The sequence below is a fragment of the Tursiops truncatus genome, chromosome X (genome assembly GCF_011762595.2).
Source record: "Tursiops truncatus isolate mTurTru1 chromosome X, mTurTru1.mat.Y, whole genome shotgun sequence".
Taxonomy (NCBI): domain Eukaryota; kingdom Metazoa; phylum Chordata; class Mammalia; order Artiodactyla; family Delphinidae; genus Tursiops; species Tursiops truncatus.
In genome coordinates this window covers 120,470,337-120,492,281 of record NC_047055.1, presented here as the reverse complement: position 1 = coordinate 120,492,281, position 21,945 = coordinate 120,470,337, and the positions used below count along the sequence as shown (strand labels likewise).

The window sequence follows — 21,945 nt, the reverse complement described above, 5'->3', positions numbered from 1 at the left end:
TGGTGATAAAGGAATAATCACAGGGAATGAGAAAATACCTTCAATGCAAGTAGAAGATAGAGCAGTGGTGATCCTGAAATTATAATCCCTCAGAGAATTATTGGAAAGAGCTTTCGGATTTTACCAGAATGGGGATTTGAATCAATTGATCCTGTTCTGAGGGCTAGGGAACCCTACACTTTGATTACACTTCAGAAACTCAACCATCTAACATTTTTTTGGTAAAGAACAATGTTGTTTGTTAGAACCAGGGAACAGAGAATGACATAGCCACTTATTGACAGTAAATTTGAATATATCAGCATGTGCAGTCAACTAATTTGCTGACTTAAAGACAGCCTGATGAAATTTTTGCCTGTTAAACCTATTATTGCCTATAATGAAAGACTCTATATGCACTAATCACAACATACAGCCTTACATTTGATCCCAGCTTCTAAAAGTCATGATGCAGGGATTTTTAGTTACACTCAACACATTTTTCTTTCAGAAACCTGATTGGCTGTTCTAGATGCCATGAATGGTATATAATGAGCTCTTAGTTGGAAGAAATCTAAAGGATCAAGCAGCATCCCTGAGTTTCAGACAGAAACTTAATCTGAGTACGCGCATTCAAAGGTATGTGGATTTTATTCATAATTTGGTATCCTTTCTATCAGACTTATTCTTTTTCTGCATTTCATGTTCAAAAGATGCCAATTAGACTCTGATTACTTAAATGAATTATATTACTTTCTAATGGAGCAAAATGTTTGTCTATATTTCTTTAAATTTTAGGTCCAGAATCCCGAAGCACTTTTCAGGGCCAAATTTCACAGCAAAATATTTATTTTAATTACTTATCAATCAAGGTAAAAATAATCTTTCACAGGCTGTGATCCATTTCTTGGAAAAACATCTCATTTAATTCCATCAGATAGAACCATCAACTGAATGATTTCCTTCATTAATTCAAACTTTAAAAAACAGATTTAGGAGGTAAAAATGTCAGTGGACTTCTCATAGCCAGCATTATTACACTTGATATTCACTTCCTGTGCAAAATTTAAGGCCTTTCTTCTGATACTTCTCAAACTTAGTCAATAATTTACACCACAAAGCAATGTATTTTAGGATGGCTTATTTTGCTTCATGTTCCAAGGGTCTTATTTGCAGAATAATTACAGTGCAGTGTCAAACAAAAGGAAGATGTCATTAACTAAATATGGAATCTTTCAAATAAAAGGCATTCATAATTCATGGAATAATCACAGAATATTAGCACCATCCTCTCCCTTCCCTTCAACCACATCTTTTGCTCCACATCTGGAGCTCAGGGATATATCACCTGAGGGTCTTGCCTGAAGTCCTACGGGTCAGAACACCTGAAACTAAATTCCACTCCTTCCTTATTCTATTTCCTCAGATGATTGGCCTTTGTTTTTAACAGTAGCAGTGCTCAGGTGGACGGTACCAAAAAACATTTCTGTGCCTCCTGGTTCTAAAAGTATCAGATACTGTGCACCTTGATGATCTCCTCAACTTTTAGAGCCAACTCTATTCTTTTAATCATTAATTATAAGCTACATTTAGCTTCTATGACTCTACAGGCTATATAGGTATAGGAAAATGGCATGCAAAGTCGTGTACTGATAGATCATTTATGTTCCTACAACTTGTTCAGCTCTCAACCTAAATGAAAAGCATCTTTATTACCACTGTAATTCCAGAAACAATAAAATGGGTTCAGAACTGGAAACCATATAGGAATGAAGTAACCTCACAAGGAATGGTCCTATCCTTTTAACCAGCAACAGACTAATATGCGTCATGTGGGTTTTATGAAGCATTAATTACGGCCATACTTGAGAAGAGATAAGAAAAGTGGGTGTTGACTTATATTTCAGGGCCAGCAAGAAATGGGGACCTGGATTTTGTTTGCCTGCCTCCTGGGAGCAGCCTTCTCTATGCCCGTGAGTAAAACACCCCCTTCAGAAGTCAATGTCCAATTTCACAAGCTTGGAAGTAAAAGTCTGCCCCACAGTTGGTAAACGTTAGGGTGTAAAACAGTACAAGATCAGATATCCTCAAATGTCTCTGTGTTTAAGAAACACTATGAAGAACTTGTAAAAAAAAAAAAAAGGATTCCCAGATGCCAAAGATTCTGATTCAGTACGGCTGGGGTGGGACCAGGAGATTCTGATGGGACACTCAGATTGTAAATAACATCACCCATCTCTAGATGGAGGAAACTTTTGGAAGGGACCCTTGAAAGGCCTCCAGAGACAGTACTTAATCGGCCTTAGGCGAATATTACAAAAATGTCAGTTTTCTCTAAAACCCAATTTCTCACAAGATCCAAATATTTTCGTGCTCTCCAAACTCCACTGCCGTTGTCCTTCAGAGGGTAAGATTTTGTGTTAGGAATTCCTTTCTTGACCCACCTCCCCGTTCTGAGAGGCCTCATCCTTTTGGGCGCACCTGTTAAGCACATGACTTCCATGTGGTCGTCTGGAATCCAACCTATGCTCAATACATATGGCTATATTTTACATTCAAACGTACCAAGGACCAGAAAGTCTGACCAATTCTCTCTAAACACAGACACAGAAGAGGTTAGGTCACATGCAGGCAAGGCAGGATCCATCTGCTTTTCGGTGGCCTAAAGAGCAGTTGATACAACCAGAAGCCAGCAAAGCTTGAATATCTACTTCCTCTCTTCCTCTCTCACCCGTAAGACCAAGATTCTGTGCTCTGCCTTCCTGAAATCCTACATTGTGGCAATTCCTAGTCCCCTGAGGGCCCCTGCATTACAAATCCAGTCCCTTTTCCACTCCTCAGTTCAACACCCCTATTCTCTGAGGGCTTCTATCAAGAAGACAGAGGAAAGGCAGTTAACTAAAACTAAAATAATTCACATTCAGATGAGAGGAATAAATCCTCTTATGAAATAGGAGCATTTCAAGAGAACAGAGCCTTAATCAACTCGCTGCCTGAGGAGGGGATGATCTCTCTCCTCTCCCTCTCCCACACTCCAGGGCCAACCAGAATTCCACAATGCGGGTTAAAGGAAAGAATCAAATGGACATCAAGCTTCAGCTTAAGCAGAGAAATATTTAAAGACAATCAGGCAAAGCCTCCAAAGTTCTGAGGGAATAGTGATGTTTGAACCAGAACTTTGTAGCTAAACAAATGAGCATTCAAATCTGAAAGCGAACTAAAATTAATTTTGGATATGCTAGTGCTCCAAGTCTGTTGGGAATAGATCCTTTCTAAACAAATGGCTTATTGCAACAAAACTAATACAGTATAAGTCAAATCTAAGAGAAGAGGGTGAGATAAAAGAATCTATGGTCTATGACAATAGCAATTCAAATTAGGTGTAATTCTAAATTAATTATATATATATAAGGTAATAGTACCCAGAATATTTTAATTTTGAAAGGTAGAGGATAAAGAGAAAAGTAATGCTAATTAACTGAGTTTAAAAACTAGGCTAATTCAACAAAAGTCGGGCATCAATCACTTGGCCTCCACTTCTGAAAAGACAGAGAGTCCTGGTTTAGATAATTATTCAGGTTGTTCTTCATTTTGAGCTTTAAAATTTTTCTGCCATAGAAACATTGACAGAATGATAAAAAGATGACAGAATAATGAAAAGAATCGGCCAAAACTTCATAAATCAACTCTTTCATTTTCCATGGGACTTATAATGTTTCCACTTTACCACACCCATCTTGTTTTCACATTCATCGATAATTCACGCTTAGTCGTTTTGTTGTTGTTGATGTGCTATTTACTTTGCATGCCAATTATGAGTAATCTCGTTGGTACTTAAGCACTTATCCACCTCCTGATCTATAAGGGAAGGTTTGTGAGACAATTCTCTTCTTGCTGGTATTTTCTAATTGTGTAAGAGAAACATATCATTCTTCCCAACATGGAGTGAGTGTTGAGAAATGGAATATTGCCTGCCATACCAGTAAACAAAGGATGTCACAGTCCTCAGGGATTGCAGCCACCGCCACGGTGAGCTGTGAGCCCTGAGGGAACTCAGGAAGGGAAGAATACCTGCCATCTAGCAGCCATCAGACGGCAGCCACTCCCCGCGGTGAGCCCTGAGGAAACTCAGGATATGAAAACACAGGATACTGGCCCCAGATAGCTGAGGTGCCCATCAAAGGAAGGATTTCAGTGAGCCCAGACTCTTGCATCTTCCCATACATAGAAAAGCGCTAAATTCCTTAACTTGAGATGTCTGGTTTTGGTTAATTAACAATAATCTTTCGACGTTCAGACTACCTGCCCTTTGTTGCAAAACTTCTATATATCCTGGCTCCCCCCTTGCCTCCTTGGAGCAGTTTTCTCAGGGTTACTTGAGATGCTGTCTCCTGGGCTTGAAGTCCTAAAAATTTCTGCCGAGTACAACAGAACTCTCAACTTTTAGATTGTGAATATATTTTTAGTCGACAGTTGCATCAAGAAATGAAATGACAGAGTAGGATAGAGCAGGATTCATTGACAGCATGGCTGGAGGGGTGTCTGAAGATCACTGGAGGATAAATGTGTGCTGGCTTCTGCCCCCAGGTCATTTAGCTGTTCTGGATCTTTTTAAAATAAGAGGGCTCCTCTCCTACACAGCGCACATGTTCAAACTAAAAGGAGACCTCAAATATATTCTGCACTATATAGATTTTTAAAAAGTAGCTTCAGTCTGTCTTAATGTGAAAATTGCATATTGACTTAATCTCTTCCTCTCTCTCTCTCTCTCTCTCTCTCCTTCTTTCTCTCCCTCTCCCTCATTCTTTTTCTTCTCCTTTCCCCCTCCCTATAAAAGCTACCACCTCATCCTGGGCACCCTGGTTATATCAACTTCAGCTATGAGGTAATTTTTCTCTTTACTAATTTTGACCATTGTTTGAGTTAACAATGCCCTGGGCTCTGTAAACCATAGTGTGTTGATTCTTCATTCAAGATGTTTCTCAGTCCCACTTTTTCAGTTCTCACTACCAGCTTCCTGGTTTAAGCCCTGATGGGTCACCTCAAGCCTGCATTGCCCCAGAACACTCCTACCTGGCCTCTCTGACTCAGTTTCTCCTCTTACATGGCTATAAAATTTATCCATCATGAACTACCACTCAGGGGGACTGCATAGTAGGGCAGAAATGAACTGTGGCTGAACACCTTTGTTCTACCCCAGCCTGTAAAACATGGGGAATCAGGTAAGACGTTATTTAAGATCCTTTCCAGCTGCAAAACTCCTGCTTCTAAGATGTTCATACTCTATGCATCTCCTTCATTTGTCTTTACTGAAATATGAGCGGTCTGTGAGACATTCTGTAGAGCAATGGAAAGCATGAGATTTCTAGAAATCGGGTGTGAGGCTCTCCTCAACCCCATACTAAGCATGTGACCTTGGGCAAATCATTTTCTCTCTCTGGAACTTTAGTTTCCTCATCTGGAAAAGGGAAATAAGAATAATACCCACACTTCAAAATGTTATTTGGGGAGCAAAGTAATTCAGCAATATAGAAGGTGCTTTGTTAAGTATAACTTGAACAAGGTTAAGAATTGTTCGTTGTATTGATATCAAATGTTGTACACGAAGGAGTCCCCGGGCCTGACGTGAACTGAATACATAATGTTTAGAAAGGAAGGAAACTCTTCCTTCTTTCATATGTTCAAATGACAATCCATGAGTTTGTTTACTCACACAAAGTGAGGGAAAGTGTCAAAAAAATATTTGAGGCAAGATTTTCTGTTAAACCTTAAAAGGTTGACATATTTGACCTGAAAACCTGTGTTTCTAGGATGAGGGACAGTGTTTCTGCCTCCTTTATCTGTTTCATTGTGACATCAAATCAAAACAGTATATAATTAATGTTATATGACATTAATTTTCCATTTTGTTTTTCTCTTGCAAAGAACAGCAGGGGCCGGGGAATTAAACAGACTTACTACTTTTGTAACCTCTGTCGAGCTCATGTACCTCTTTAACTCTCCGTGACCTTGTCTGTGAAAGTGAGGGTGAAGATACTTGCCTCAGAGTATGTGGGAAAACATGAAAAATGTGTGTCATGGATGTAAGGTAGAGCCTCACACATAGGGAGCACCTGACAAACGTTTACCTTATTCTTTCCTCCATAGAGCATATTTTCAGGTTGTCCGTATTGACGGGACTGCATCAGTGAGTGTATGTTTCACGTCACTAAATCAAAACAAATGTATTCTAATGTCTCTTTCTCCTAAGGTGCTTACCCCTCTGAAGTGGTACCAGAACGTAATAAGACACCCGGTACGTAGATTATTTTTGTTGTTCTTTATTCCCTTAAAATATCAAGCATGCATTTCAATTCCCTTTTAAGTGAGGTAACATATCTATGCCACATATAGACACTAATGGGAAATCTAGTTTGTAAACTGTCATATCTATGTACACAGTTAGAAATTCTTGCACAGGGAAACATGAATAAGTGTTAATATTGTCACAATGACCAAGAAAACACTGCTACTTCTCCAGCTGGAAGTGCTGACTGAAAAAAAAATGCAGAACATGAGTGTTGTGAGTTAATTTTTATTTGGGACAAGGTGAGAACTATAGCCCAGGAGACACATTTCAAAGGGCTCTGAGAAACTGCTCCGAAGAAGTAGTGGGGAAGGTCAGTATATATGTGATTTTGGTGAAGAGGAGTACATGCACTCGAGCACAGTTTTTGCAGAAGGTTGCTGCAAGTCATGGGGAGCAGACATGAAGGATTTCAGTGCTTTTCTAGATGTGAGGAGATTGAAGAACTGGGCTCATAAAATCGTCTCCTGAAAAGAGCTAACCATCTGAAAACCTGTTCTGCCAGTTTTTCCCAGAGCACAGAGTGGCTCATTCCTGATCTCCACCCTGAACTTCTTGCAGGGGGTGTTGAAGGTCAGAAGCTGCAGTGGCTCATAATTTAATCCTTGTAGAAGCAGATGGCAAGTGACAATTTGTAGGTGACAGATGTCAATGGAGCTGATGGTAAACCTGATTCTTTGTTTCTCACCAGTACCCGTCCTACGGTTACGAACCCATGGGTGGCTGGCTGCGTCACCAAATCATTCCCGTGGTATCCCAGCAGGCTGCCCTGCAGCCTCATCACCACTTCCCCATGGTGCCAGCCCAGCAGCCCGTGGGCCCCCAGCAAACCATGATGCCAATTCCTGGCCAGCACTCCATGACTCCAAGCCAACCCCACCAGCCACACCTCCCTGTGCCCGCCCAGCAGCCCGTCCAGCCACAGCCTCACCCGCCCCTGCTGCCCCAGCCGCCTCTGCCTCCGATGTTCCCCATGCAGCCCCTGCCCCCCATGCTTCCTGACCTGCCTCTGGAGGCTTGGCCCGCAACAGACAAGACCAAGCGGGAGGAAGTGGTGAGTACACCCTGAAGTCGCTGCAACACCTACGAAAACGGTAAAGCGAGACTAGCCCCCAGAGTTCTCAATTCCCACACAATCCAAGGCCTGGAGTTTCAGTAGCAACAGTCTGATGATTCTGTGAGTCCAAGCCTGTACTGTAAGTTTCTATTATAAATGCGTTTATCTACATGGCTTAGTAATTAAGACCGTAGCTTTCACGGTGGGTTTAAATTCTATAATTACTTTGAATTCCTACCAGAATATATATTATTGAAACCTGTTAATTTTAAGGACAACACTATAAGGGAATATTAGTTCTCCTTATCTTTCAGAGGTTTGACCATCAAGAATAGGCTAGAATTGCACTGAAGATTTTTAAAAAGGGTAATTTTTGACAGTGAGGGGATGCAAATATTTGAACGGGTAGGTGGGAAATCTCTTTAAGAACCTAAAAGAAAATTACTTGTCTGAAGTGGTTTTTAATCCAACCTGGAGGAGGCTAAACTAGACACATTGCTAGATTCCTTTTTCAGTGCTGGGATTCTACAGATTAAGCTTTTAGCAAGAAGTCTTCACAATTAAGCACAAAATATCCTTTCATTACAGAAAGCTCTTGCAAATGAGTGGGAAATAGTCAATAAAATAAGTGACCCTTATCCGTATATATAAATCCTTACTTGTGTGTATATGAGATTATATAATTCTACTGCATGTATGAATTCAAATGTAATTCCAAGTTATAAATGCTATCGATGATCTTCTACTGAGAAAGTGAGGAGTGAGGGAGAAATGACCCGGATGGGAAGCCAGGATATCTGGGCTCCTGTTCCGGCTTTGCACCCAAAGAGGAGATGGTATTGCACAAGTCACTTCAAATTATGGGTGTTTTCCCTTCTTTAAAATGAGAGAAAGCAACTAAATCAGATAATTTTCAAGCCTCTAAGAACAGATACCATAGTTTTCCAATAAAATTATATGTTATATATGGCTTCAAAATTATGGGCATATTTGTGGAGAATACAGAGCATATTTGAAAATTGACTGTATCCCAAATAAGCTGGTGCCAATAGTGGATTATTCTACTCTAAGGCACATGTTCCCTGTTTGTACAGAAAATGCATTTATTTATCTCTTTATTAATAGTTAAGGCCATGAACTTTATAAACATTGCCAGAGCTATTTATGGAAAGGTGACTTCGGGTAGGTAGTTTGAACTCTTTAAAATTCCCATGTAAAATTAGAGTATAACAATAAATGCTGGAGAGGGTGTGGAGAAAAGGGAACCCTCTTGCACTGTTGGTGGGAATGTAAATTGACACAGCCACTATGGAGAACAGCATGGAGGTTCCTTAAAAAACTAAAAATAGAACTACCATACGACCCAGCAATCCCACTACTGGGCATATTCCCTGAGAAAACCATAATTCAAAAAGAGACATGTACCACAATGTTCACTGCAGCACTATTTACAATAGCCAGGACATGGAAGCAACCTAAGTGTCCATCGACAGATGAATCGATAAAGAAGATGTGGCACATATACACAATGGAATATTACTCAGCCATAAAAAGAAATGAAATTGAGGTATTTGTAGTGAGGTGGATGGACCTAGAGTCTGTCATACAGAGTGAAGTAAGTCAGAAAGAGAAAAACAAATATCGTATGCTAACACATATATATGGAATCTAAAAAAAAAATAAAGGTTCTGAAGAACCAGGGGCAGGACAGGAAAAAAGACGCAGACTTAGAGAATGGACTTGAGGACACGGGGAGGGGGAAGGGTAAGCTGGGACGAAGTGAGAGAGTGGCATGGACATATATACACTACCAAACGTAAAATAGATAGCTAGTGGGAAGCAGCCTATGCGGCTGTGAGAGATCAGCTCGGTGCTCTGTGTCCACCTAGAGGGGTGGGATAGGGAGGGTGGGAGGGAGGGAGCCGCAAGAGGGAGGAGACATGGGGATATATGTATATGTATAACTGATTCACTTTGTTATAAAGCAGAAACTAACACGCCATTGTAAAGCAATTATACGCCAATAAAGATGTTGAAAAGAATAATAAAATAAAATTAGAATATAAATAGTGATAGCTTCTTAGAGTTGTCTTATGGAAAATAAAATAAAGTGATGAGTTCAGCGCCAGGCATGCAGGAAGTACTCAACAAAAGGCAGCAACTGTTATTTTATTATTGAATAATAGTTTTAAGTGTTCTGAAGGCAGGGGCCTCCATCTTGGACACCTCGTATCTAAAGACAATGAGATAACAAAGAAAGTTTGAAAATTATAGAGTTCAGTTTCAATGGCTGTAATATTGTTCTGGCAAAACTGAAGCCGTATGTGTGACTGTACCTGATACTCACTAGGAATATTTGTCAATTGTTTTACTTGCTCTTTTTGCTTTTTTTTTCCCCAGGATTGAAAGATCAGAAAATGAGAACAGGTATTCCAGTTGCTTTCAGAATGACACAAGAACACAAGGAACGATTTGTTCCTACCATCACTTAGCAAATTCTGTAACTGAAAAGTACCTTTAGCAAACAATAAAATGTTTGAAAGACCATTCACGTCTTTGTGTTGAATTAAACTTAAAATTTCATGTCGCTTGAAAGAAGATGTAATAAATGGCTCTTCTTGAATAAGACAGGAGCTGCTCATTTACACCTACAAGTTGACCATTCTGCATGCAAATGAGGACTATATTTCTTTGTGGAGAAAATTAAAATTACACCATCTCAAATCTTTTAAAAAACAGAAGTTTATACTGTAGTTGTAATAGTTGATAACGTGAAAAATTATGAACACGTATAGTCACTGAACCTGAACCAAAAGAAGGGAAGTTTACACGAAGAATTCTTTACATTAAAAAAGATAAGATTTTGAGAAGTATTTCTATTACAAAACAAATTAAAACTTGGAACGCTGGCTTTACACTACACCACATTAGTAACCAAACTCTGGTCTTGTGATCTATCTCATTCTACTGAAAGTGATTTTTTGATGAAATTATGTGGTACGTATAATGAGGTACTGAATTGTAAATTATTGAGGTAGTTTTCCTAAGAAAACTTCTATGAAATGGAGCTTTAAATAGAGAATCACAGTGATTTTAATACAAGTCATTGCTTTCACTTCGTCATCTTTAAGATGATAAATTCTACTGTACAGTCTTCAAAATGTTAACAGATGCATAAAATGGACTCAATACAAGTTTTCTTTCCCACTTATGTTTATATTTGAATCCTTTTTTCCTCCTACACCCAAACAGAATTGTAAACAGTCTTTTTAGGGTTTATATTACACAGTGCCCACAGTAACTTTATTCTAATACCTTTATGATTAAGGCCCCTTAATCATTTTCTGGAATGAATAAACATAACTTTACTGGGAGGGTGTTGATATTCAAACAAATAACTTGATTTTAAAGAATTCAGAGTCAATAAATAAGCAGGAAAGCTTTTAATCAATTGGCATAGGCCAATTCTAATCAATTTAGTCAATATTTATTCATCACCTTTCAGGGCAAAGCACTATTCCATGTCCTGATAAAAATGGTAAGTCCCCATCCTTAAGGAATCTAGAATCTACCAAAGAGATAAAATAAGCGCACAGATAATGATAAGAGAAGGCCTAATACTATTAACACTATGACAGAAGTATAGTCAAAATGCCCTGGCAAATGTGGCAGACATCGTTAGCTAGGTGTGCAACACCTTTCCTCACCACTCCTTCCTTGTCGGCTGTGCTGGAATTAATCCGAGCATCGGGCCTTCCACAAACTCAGGAGAGAGGAGCTCCCTCCCCTGTCCCACGGAACGCATGTTCGCTCCTCCAGTTACCATATCCATACCAAATGCGGCATCTATTTCCCTTGCTAGTGACTGATTTAGGGATTGGTTGTGGTGGAACTTAAACAATGAATGAGGCCAAAAGGGAAGTCTAGTAGGAGAGGAGGAGCTTCTGGGGAAAAGAATTACCCTCTAATTTAAGATGTATACATACATGCTAGGAAAAAGTGCTGTCCTGTCTTTGGATCTATTTGTTTGAGGATGTGATGCCTAGAGTTGTGGCTGCCATCTTGTGACCAGGAGGGGCAAGTGGCAAGGCAGAAAGCCCCTAGGTCGTTGGTGGCAGCATCGTGTCCCTGAATTAACCAACCTTGGAACCATCTATCTCTAGATGAATGATACACACTCTATTTCTATGCTAGTGTCTTTCAGTTGTGGGTCACAATTGATTAGTGGGTCATGACATCAGTATCAGGACCCCTATCATTTATGATGTGCCAGCAAACTTTCTCTTCCAACAATGTAAAGCTTCTATGGCCAGGACTAAGGAGAATTATTTTGTCAATGACTTTCCTGAAAAAAACAATCCGATAGGAAGATAGATAGAAATACATATCCTGGTGTATTCTCCAAAATATATGCCTCCACCATACTCTGCCTTCCACAGCTCACGAAAATATTGCCATTATGTTTACTCCTACTGAGAAACATTTCAAGGGTGTAAGGAATGATGTTACTCGAAGACTGTGTGTGATATTGGAAAGAACACAGACTTCGGAGTCAGACTGGGGCTGCTTTCAATTTTTCTGATCTAAGAGGATTCTCTATTTAGGAAAGCCATGGACAAAATAATTCTCCTTTTATAATCATTCAAATTATATATATGCATATATATATATATATATATTCAAATCATTTTTTGAATTACAGGGAAAATGTCAGGTTTTGGACTCTGAAGACTACTCACTGTGGTATGAGATGTACTGCATAAGTTAATTTTATAAGAAACTGAAACTTGTGTATTAAATGCCCAAACATGTGTTCTAACATAATCATCTTCATCACAGTCTTCTACGATGGACCGGCATATTAATCACAACAGAGCATCTGTTTGATGGCCCAGAATGAGACTTACGGACACCCATCAGTGAACTGTGTTGTCTTGGAAATTCAGAGGTAATAATGCTGTTATGCCTGTTTTAAATTGCCCTGTATTGCTTTGTCGTTCTAACCATTCCTTTCTGCTCCTGGCTATCCCTTCTTCTTTGTGTTAATGTATATTTACACCTTCCGATATGTAGCTTACTATGTATATATATTCTTCCTAACAAAATAAAGTGTGTTGACCTTTGGATTGTTATTCTGGAAGTTCCAACAGTCACTCTGAGACTATTTTATTTCCTGATTGCCTAGCTGTGGCAGATGGCTGCAATGGACAAAATACATGTAGGTGGATGTGGCTATCACTACATAGTGTAACAAAGCTGATAAAAACTGAATAAAACGAGCATTTCTAATTAATTAAAACTCAGGCTTAGTCAGCCACCCAATGTTGTACGTTTCTGAATCATATATGGAAGAAAAATCACCAGGTACTAATGACCAAGACTCAAAGTATCGGTTGAAGTAAATAGCAATACTGATCATAAATGCACTAATAAACCCAAACTTATACATAAAGACTTCTGAAATCCGTAAAAAAGCAAAAGTATATTATTTAACAAGCTGTGCTATGTCTTTGAGATGAAGCGAAAAGATACAGATGAAGTTGAGTAGACCACCTCAAGGAAACTCCCATCTCACCATAGCCACTCCCATGTCACTAGTACATTTGAAATCTGCTCTGCTATCATTCACTGCTTGCTAGTGAGACTTCAATATGCATAATTTTTTCCAGGGTGCAAATACACGTATAGGAACTACCCCTAGAGAGTCATCAAAATGCACGGAAAGATATGTTCAAAGATGTTGCTTACAGCCTTATGTATAAGAGGGAGAAACTGGACCTCACATAAAATTTCCTATATGTATCTGAAGGAATTGTGTGATAAAAAGGATGCTCTAGAAGAAAATTTATTAGGGGAGAAAATGTGATAAAGTAAAATTTAAGACCAAGACTATACCGTATGTGAATCACCGTAACATGTAAATGTTACATGTTACATCACCGTAACATGTAAATAATTTAAACACACGTACATAGATGTGCATAGAAAAAAAACTAGGAGGAAGATACATCTGTTTGTATGAAGGTCCAATTTTTCTACAAAAAACATAAATTACTTCTGTAATCAGGAAAAATTTAATTTTTTTAAAGTTTGTTTTCCCTTTCTCCCGCTTTAATCCAGACACACCCCCTTCCTTCAGTTCCCTTTGATGTGAGTTTTGGATCTTGGTGGGCCCCCTGCAGGTAAATTCCAAGCACAAATCAGTTCATATGTACTTGATTTTTTGGAGGAATATTTGGACCAAAGAAAGGTGAAGGGAAAGGGGCAACTGGCTTTAGCAGGAACAAAAAGGAACAATACAATCAAACAGCAAAGAAGATATGAGCCTTATAAAGTTAAGGGATAAGAATTAGAAACAACAAAAATAAAATAAAATAGAAATGACCATCGAGGCAGCTCCTGCTGAAATTCTATCAAAGATTAACTGCATTCAACGAGCAGGCAGGTCAAAGAGAAAACTCAATGTCTAAGCCCTAAACCCTTAAAGAGAGGTGGCTTGTGGTGACTTTCCAAATTAAATGGGTTCTCTTTTGATTCAAATAATACCTGAACTATTGCTGACTTAAAATTAGTTAATTATCTAATTTTACTTTTGGGCTTCAGCTAGCTATAATGTACATTTTTCTCTCCTATGCTTAATTACATTCGGTCTCAATCATCGGAAGAGCTCAACCTCAATCAGTAACAACTCCAATTAACCAGAAAATGCACACAGTTCACTTATTAGAAAAGGCAAAGGAAAACGCAATCTAACAAGCTAATTTCCAGGCTGCATTTTCATAACCACCTATCTTTTTTTTTTTTTTTTAGGTGAAGTTTGGTTTTATTAAATTGAAAACAATTTGAAAGAAAACTCAAGGTTGGACTCTTACTTATTTAAATTAATGAGTAATGCTTATTACTCATTGCCAGATACATGGCTCTCGGATGATGAGCTGTTTGGAAGGCAAGAGCCTTTTCACAAGCAAAGCAGCAAAATTAGAAAAAAAGTGTAAAGTGTTACTATAATATAAAAAATGTACAATTAGCATGCATTGAGGATGGGAATCAAAGGATTACCTGGAGGTAATCTTCACTTAGAGACAGGAATAGTTGTCACATTTTCCAAATCAAAGTTTAGATATGTAGGGCGATAATATAACGGAATATTTAAAATCAGAGACATACACCGACTGGCAATTACGCTCTACGCTTGCACCGCTCAGTACGCATCCTCACGCGGCTATTCAAATTTTTAAAAATTCAAATGAAATAAAATTTAAAATTCAGTTCCTCAGTCACACTAGATACATTTTAAGTGCTAAAAGGCCACATGGGGCTAGTGGCTACCATACAGAACAGATACAGAACATTTCTGTCACCACCGCGAGTTTTACTAGACAGCGCTGCTCTATACACTGCTTCCTGAAGTAGAAAAGCAACTCTTACGAGTTCCAAGATTTTAAACAAAAGATGAAACAGAACAGATTTGCTGGTTAAAACTGAACATCTCCAGCCATTTTCCAAGCATTCCAGGAATCACGATCTTGTACGGGAATTTTCGAAGAACTATAGACGCGCCCTTCGCTTCGTCAGGTCGAATCACACACTCCAAAATGGTTTCCCCTCTAGTTTTCTTTTAAAATAGACAAATCCAGAGTTCCACTAAATTAATTTTTCTTGTAAGAGACACTAATTTAGTTCCAAAGAAATGGTCATTTATTTTCAGACCTCTACCAGCCACGTCCGCACTGGCGGTACGAGGTGGGGGCTGCCCTCGACCTAGGGCTTCACTGGGAACAGGCCAAAGTGTAAGCTGATGGAAAGATAAAAGAAAAAACTAACAAACTTTTGTCCATCCCTGAGGGTGGCTGACTGCCTGTAAGCGTTGGAAAATATTTACATTCTTTTCTATTTTGTGGTTCAAACCAACAGCGCAACATAGGACAAATGGGTGCGTACACATACACACACACACACACACACACGCATACATGCCAACTGAGTCTACCTGCAGTAAAAGGACACATGTGGAGACATATACCATTTGAACAACTTGAAATTTTAAACAAAACTTCTCTCCACTCTAATCATTTAGAGACTGAGAGACTGTATGGCTATTGTATTCGTTATCATCACCAAGGTACATGATACTTCTATCAAGAGAAAAAGGTCAAGTTGCTCACTTTATTTACAAGCAATGTCCAATTGACCACTTCCTCTCCCAACTCAACACAAAATGAAAACACTGACTTTTCCCCTAAATCTGAAGTGTGCCCCTTAGTAGTAACCGCTTGCCAGAAATACTAATACCGAGTTTAAGGCCAAGACTTTAAAAGAATACAAAATAGCAAGGAACTGTATTAACTTTTTTAAAAAGAGATCTGACTGTGAATGGCTTAACATGGAAATCACAAGGGAAAAATGATTTCAAACGATTTCCCACATTACCAGAAAAGAGTGGTCTCTAGGTGGGTTCCATATTGCTTTAATAAAATAGCCATCAGTCTATGTTTGTTGTGAAATTCTTGTTAATCAGAATTTTAACTTACTGTTTTGTGATTTGGGTTCTAATTCCTTTTGCCCCCATTTGGTCTAGAGCCTTATCAGCAGGGGTCACTGGCTGAAATTTACTTATTCAAAACCACTTCCCTGCTGGGAAGAATTCATCCTGGCTTCATCTGAAACACCTGACTCTTCTGAGAAGATAAACAATACTTGAGGAATAAGATAGGGCTGGGAGTGGTGAGGAGAGAAGAGGTTGAGGTGGGAGGAAAGAAATGGTCATTTAGGTCCCAAAATATTTGCCTCGATAAATCACACCTGTATCATCTATCAGAAAAAAAAATCCAGCTCAGTGAAGCCCCCTCACAAATGCCATGCCCTGTGGTCAACAGAAAATAGCCCAGGGTCCAGCATTTCTTCTCTTTTTATTAATCAAAAATATTCACAACAATGTTAAATAACTTCCTCAGAACAGCCAAATCTTGTTTTCCTCTCCAAAGAATTTTCCACGCTTCGAATTTGTCTGTGGAATGCGGGGGCTCTGGGGTCAGTGAAGTGTCCACACAAGGGCAAGGATGGCTTCCCAGTAGGGTGTCTGGGTTCAAGCTGTCCGGGTTCACAATCATGACCTTTGCCTACCTGCTGTGGAAACCTGGACAAGTCTCTTAGCCTCTCTGTGCCTCAATGTCTTCATCTGTAAGTCGTACTAACATCCATCTCTGGGTCCTTTCATGTCAGTGAGCTCCAAGTTCCATAAATGTTGGCTACCACTCTTATATTCCGAAAGGGAGCCTTCTCCTGGCTCTGTAGGCCCACAAAGGGAACACTACACGGTTGGAAGCAGGGATGATACAGGATTTGGAAGTAACATGGAAGTTTTCTAGGCCGAAGGCTCCAAAGTCGAACACATCTGTCAGGTCTCAGTGTGCCTTCTCTGACATATAGCTACCTGAACACCTCCCTTACTCACTGCTACACTGCATGATCCCTGCGTTCTCCTATCTGACATCCCCCGAGGCTGTCCTTCGCCACCCCCAAGGTCACTCTAAGGGTGGTAGGAGAGTAAATCCACCAGGAGGGTGGCATGCACTGCACAAGGCTCATTGGAGGCCAAAGCATTAGACCTCCTCTCTCTGAATGTCTTCCTTTCACCTGCTTGGTAGGGCCTGGCCCCCGTGTATACTGACTTCCAACTCTGAACCTTCCCTTGTCACTCTGGCGTTGGTCACAGTTCAGCTAATTCCACTTTAGGGATTTCTCTACCAAACTGTTTTTCACTAGAGCAGTGGTTCTCAACCAGGCGGCTGTGCCTTCTAGGGGACATCTGGAGATGTCTGGGGTCATAATGGGTGTGTGTGTGTATGTGTGTGGATGGGGGTTGAAGTGGTACCATCGGTAGCTAGTACGGAGAGACCAGGGATGCTGTTGATACTCCTCCAGTGCACAAGACAGACCCCACAACAAAGAATCGTCCAGCCTTGAATGTCAACACTGCTCAAGTTGAGAAACCCTACTCTGGAAACAATGCCGATGTTGAATCATACTGTGTGTTCAGAACTTAACATAAGAAAGAAAGAGACTCTGAACAAATGTACGACTCTGTGTGCATTTCTAAAACGTCATCGAGAAAGAAAAACCAAAAGCTCACATCTTATAGTAAACTTGATACAGGATCTCATACAAAGGGCTTTTCACTTCTTGCACCCACTGCATCAGAAACATCTAAAGAGCTTGGGGAGTGACCAGGCTATTAAAGAAAACGTGCAAGATGAAGAGACGGTCACTTCAAGGTTAAATCAGCTGATGTCTCTAAATCAAAGCCCTTCTGCAGAAATTAGAATAGCTGCTTCTTCTGAAGTTACATAAAAGTGGGTGCATTACCTGAGTAATAAAGAGGAGAAAAATAACCAGACCATGAGTCATTAGAGTAACTACTGGATTAGAACGCATTGAGTTTGCCTTGTTTTGGGATTTACTTGACTTTGGCAGACTAATGAGAAATAAGTAGTTGTGTCCATAGGGTGGGCAGGGATTTAAGATGCCTTGATTCTCGTGACTTTCAGAACCATCACTCTCCAAATATTTGATGAATATAATCAAGTTTTTGTTACAAAATTATTACCAAAAAACCTCTGACAACCATGGAGAATAGAAAGCAGTGTGCCTTAGGTAGAGGAGACCTACTGTGATTGAGGGCAGACCTCGGGCAATCTACAATATTGGATGCACCCAAGACACAGAACATCCTGTCTGTTCAAATACCAAAATCGAGACACTCTTCCAAGTGAGATTAACCCCCTTCCCCTGCCCCTGTACGCGTGAGCTTCAGCTCAATGCCTCATCTAGGGACTTTTTCTCGTTGGCCCGCACGGGCTGGAGCGCTCAAGCCTCGAGGTTTCCCAGAATATGTTGGGCATGCTGCTACTTCAAGCAACTACTTGTTTCTACTTTGGTCTCCCCACTAGCTGATAAAGTCTTTGAGGAAGATTTAGAAAAATACCTGGAGACTGGTCGGTGTGGTTAATATTTGCTCAAGGAACCACCATTAGCATTAAAAAGCCACCACACTGTCATGCAAAAGTAAAGCTAATATAACATTGAACATTTACTGAGCTGTTGTTATATTCTAGGCACTGTTCTAAGCACATGACATGTATTAGCTCATTTAATTTTCACAACCTTATAGAGGAAAAGTTGTTTCTGTCCCCAGTTTACAGAATGAGGACTTGTCTAAACTTTAAACTTGAAAAAGCAATGAGGCATTACTTAAAACACGCACATCCTGTCCCATGTTTGATGAGTGCCATTCAAAAGGTAAACTAATTTGTCATCTGCCTCTAAGATCCTAATTAAAACAACCTGTACCTATTGCTAACAGCAAATATAAATTCAACTTGATCTGAGTCGTAAAGCTCGTCTCCTGTTGTCACTTAATTTTTCCTGCCCATTTGACCTCCCAAGGATGTGATAAGGAGCTAATTGTAAAGAAAGCGAAAGAACTCCTAACCCAATAACTCCTCTGCAGTTTTGGTCAACCACCACAGATGGGGAGGAAAGCTCTGCAAATGTGGGCAAGTACCACCACACCAGGGCAGCGTTGCCGTGGCAACCGGGAGAACCCCATCCATTCCAGCTGTGGGTGCGAACCTGAGCATGACCAGCCCTCACTCCTTCCTTGGTTCCAAAAGATGGACTGAAAACAAACACAAGTCCAGTCCTTATAGGAACAGCAAGGTGCTGTCTTTCATTGATTCGTTCAGAGAAAGCTACAGTGGGAACTAACGACATCTTAGAAAATTCAGGCCTTGGCCCTACATTATCTTCCTTCCCAGGAAGAGCACTGAACTCATATTCAACACATACGGAAAGACCAGTTCTAGTGACACTGTGAAGTTCACCGAGAATGGTCAGAATAGGAAGGCTGCTGATATACTGTTAGCATGACATTGAATCAGAACTGATTGGCCCACATACTTTCTCTACCCGGCATCTGATGTCCACATTAAAATATATGAAAAGGTTCAAATATCTCAACAGCGTCCTGCATTGAAGTGTCCACAAATGCTAGCTATCGAGGTGGCAGTCCAAACTGGCTCCTTCCACCGGGTCCTGACTAGAGAAGGAAACATTTGCGAATTTGCACAGCCGCATGCAGTAAGAAACCTGGGCTTGGAAGATTTACAAAATCCAATTTTCACCCTGTGATGAGGAACTTGGGCTCAACCTGGTTTCCACAAATAATTTGTTCTTAATCTGAAAATAGGCACAAGTGAGTAACTTCAAAATCTTTTTTTAAGAAAAGACAGTGATGGATTTTTAAAAGTATTTGCTGAACATTGCTTAAATGTGCAATTCCTATCAGCAAGATTTCTGAAGAGAGTTGGAAAACGAAAGGGGATTTACTGCCTTTGTGGCTTATTTTCCCACAGGTAGGAAAAAAACGTTCCTGATGAACAGCGATAGGTATCCAGGAACCTGCAATCACTGCAGCCTGAAGCAGATTTCTCTTATAGTTGCTAATAACTATAATAATCAGAATCGCTATATTAAGTCTTTGCCCTCTTTCAAAATGGAATCATTAAACAGATTGTAAATGATGGGGATTTAAGAGCAATAACTTTTCTCCAGAAGTAACTTGGTTTTTAACAAATTAAATAATTAATATATATTTAAACTGCTTTATATGGATAGTGGCAACGTGCGCACGACAGAGAGAGGAAGAAATCTGCAAAAGCACTGAAGCAGCGAGGTCACGTAGCTTAAGGTAAGAGATTGCCGACCTGCAGGAAAGCCTGTGAGTTCACCTTCTGGGTGTTAAAAACATTCACCAAATAAGCTAATGTTTCATATGATACCCTCTGTTCCTTCAGGAAGGATTCCAAGAAACCTTTACTTGTAGCTATATAAAACCAGCAAGTCTCTAAGCTCTGTGAACACTTCGGTAATATTCTAAATTAATACTAAGAAAAGAGGAATTTTGAGGTCTTTCTATGAAATCGTAAAACGCTGGAATCACAAAAAATAAGGTTTGTACGAGAGATTGCAAGCAGCAAAACCAAGGCTTTCTGATTTTCCCCATCAATCATCTGTCTTTGCTGCATGGAAGAGTCAGACCCCATTCTCTGGTTTCACACCGGTACCCATGTTGCTTGTAGATGACATAGAATCTTGATCCTCCATCATACTGAGGGGAGGAGCAAGACGTGCCCTTGTCCCAAATTTCTGTCATTACATGGTACCCAATGATCCAGACCCAAAGAGAAGCTCAAAAGCAATGATGATTAGTCTCAGTTCTGTCATGGACTAGCCAGGTGACCCTGCCACAGTGGGATCCACTCCTACACTCAGTTTCTTCATCTGTCTCAGAAAAATATTGCAGTAGAAGGCCACTAAGCCCCCTGTGACAGTAACAATATAAGGCAATGTGCATTGCTAAAGTCAAATTGCATCAATTTTTAAACACCGAGAAAACAGCCGAAAGGAAAGGTGCAGAAGAAATGGCAGGTCCTTACTGAGATTCACTTTAAGCTTTCAGTAAAAATATGAGTGTCTTGGCAATGATATGTAACATTCCAGTCAGCCTGGCTCGAAGGCTCTGAACCTTCTCCTAAAGCAACAGGCAGAGACATCTTAAGTGTCATCTGAACCATCTGAACTTTGAAGTTGAAAGCGACTCTGGTGCTGGAACAAGCTGAGTGAATCCCTCCAAAGCAATTGCTCTCTCATTCTTTCCTGCTTGTGTCTACCTTCCCCTGATGCAGCTCCAGGATTACTACCCCATGAGTCGTCCATATCTTATTGGCTTGGGCCCTGCCTGGTTTCAAGCAAGAGGCACAAACACACACAGACTGAAATGTACACACAGTATCTTCTTACCTCTCCAGGGTCCTTACATCTCAGCAGTAGCAGCAGCTCCAGGCAGATCTGACTTCCCATCCTCCCCACACAGAGCCCCTGGCCAGTGTGGGAACAGAGAAGGAGCCTGGAGACAGGGATACTGCTCAGAGAGCTAGAGCAGCCGGGCAGGGCAGGAAGGCTCCCTGGCTGGAATGTGCAGCTAGAGGCCCTGGGAGGGAGAAGGCCTGGGGTCACTGTGACCCTCTGAGTCAGACACCCTGGGGAACTCTCAGCTCTGAAAGGCCTCCTTTGCAACATGAGGTGGAGAGGCACCGAGAACTTACTAGGGGTAAAATTCTAAAAGTTACAAAACTGAGGTAAATGGTCATATGGATGTATACCAGTTTAAAGTAAATGGTAGAGATGCAGTATGAATGCCGGAGGGAACGCATGTAAATGAAATGCTAACTCATATATCTGATAAGGGGCTTGTGCCCAGAATATATAAACAAATCTTACAACTCAATAGTAAAAAACCCAAATAACCCGACTTTTAAATGGGCAAACGCTCTGAATAGACATGGCTCTGAAGGAAATATACAAACGGCCAAGAAGCACATGAAAAGATGCTCAGCGTCGTTAGCTATCAGGGGAATACGAATCAGAACCACAATGAGACACTACTTTGGAAAACAGTTTTTCGTTTCTCAAAATGCTAAACGTATAGTTACCATATGACCCC

The 21,945-nt window shown here is 40.2% G+C and overlaps 2 protein-coding genes across 5 annotated transcripts in view; one reads left to right on the top strand and one right to left on the bottom strand.

The window, feature by feature from the left end:
• The window catches only part of ARHGAP6 (Rho GTPase activating protein 6), a 486,446-nt gene that overhangs the window by 135,079 nt on the left and 329,422 nt on the right, over positions 1 to 21,945 (bottom strand). The gene's annotated exons all lie outside the window — the stretch shown is intronic.
• Positions 1,899 to 7,394, top strand: AMELX (amelogenin X-linked). The gene is made up of 6 exons (XM_073799543.1): positions 1,899 to 1,952; positions 4,817 to 4,864; positions 5,549 to 5,552; positions 6,129 to 6,166; positions 6,230 to 6,274; positions 7,017 to 7,394. Exons 1-6 carry the CDS (start codon positions 1,899 to 1,901, stop codon positions 7,392 to 7,394), a joined length of 567 nt encoding a protein of 188 aa, XP_073655644.1.

Excerpts from the sequence above, each read along its gene's own strand:
- AMELX (XM_073799543.1), top strand. The coding sequence starts at position 1,899 with ATGGGGACCTGGATTTTGTTTGCCTGCCTCCTGGGAGCAGCCTTCTCT. Across the intron at positions 1,953-4,816 it reads GAGCAGCCTTCTCTATGCCC|CTACCACCTCATCCTGGGCA; the intron begins GTGAGTAAAACA and ends TCCCTATAAAAG. Across the intron at positions 6,167-6,229 it reads GTATTGACGGGACTGCATCA|GTGCTTACCCCTCTGAAGTG; the intron begins GTGAGTGTATGT and ends CTTTCTCCTAAG.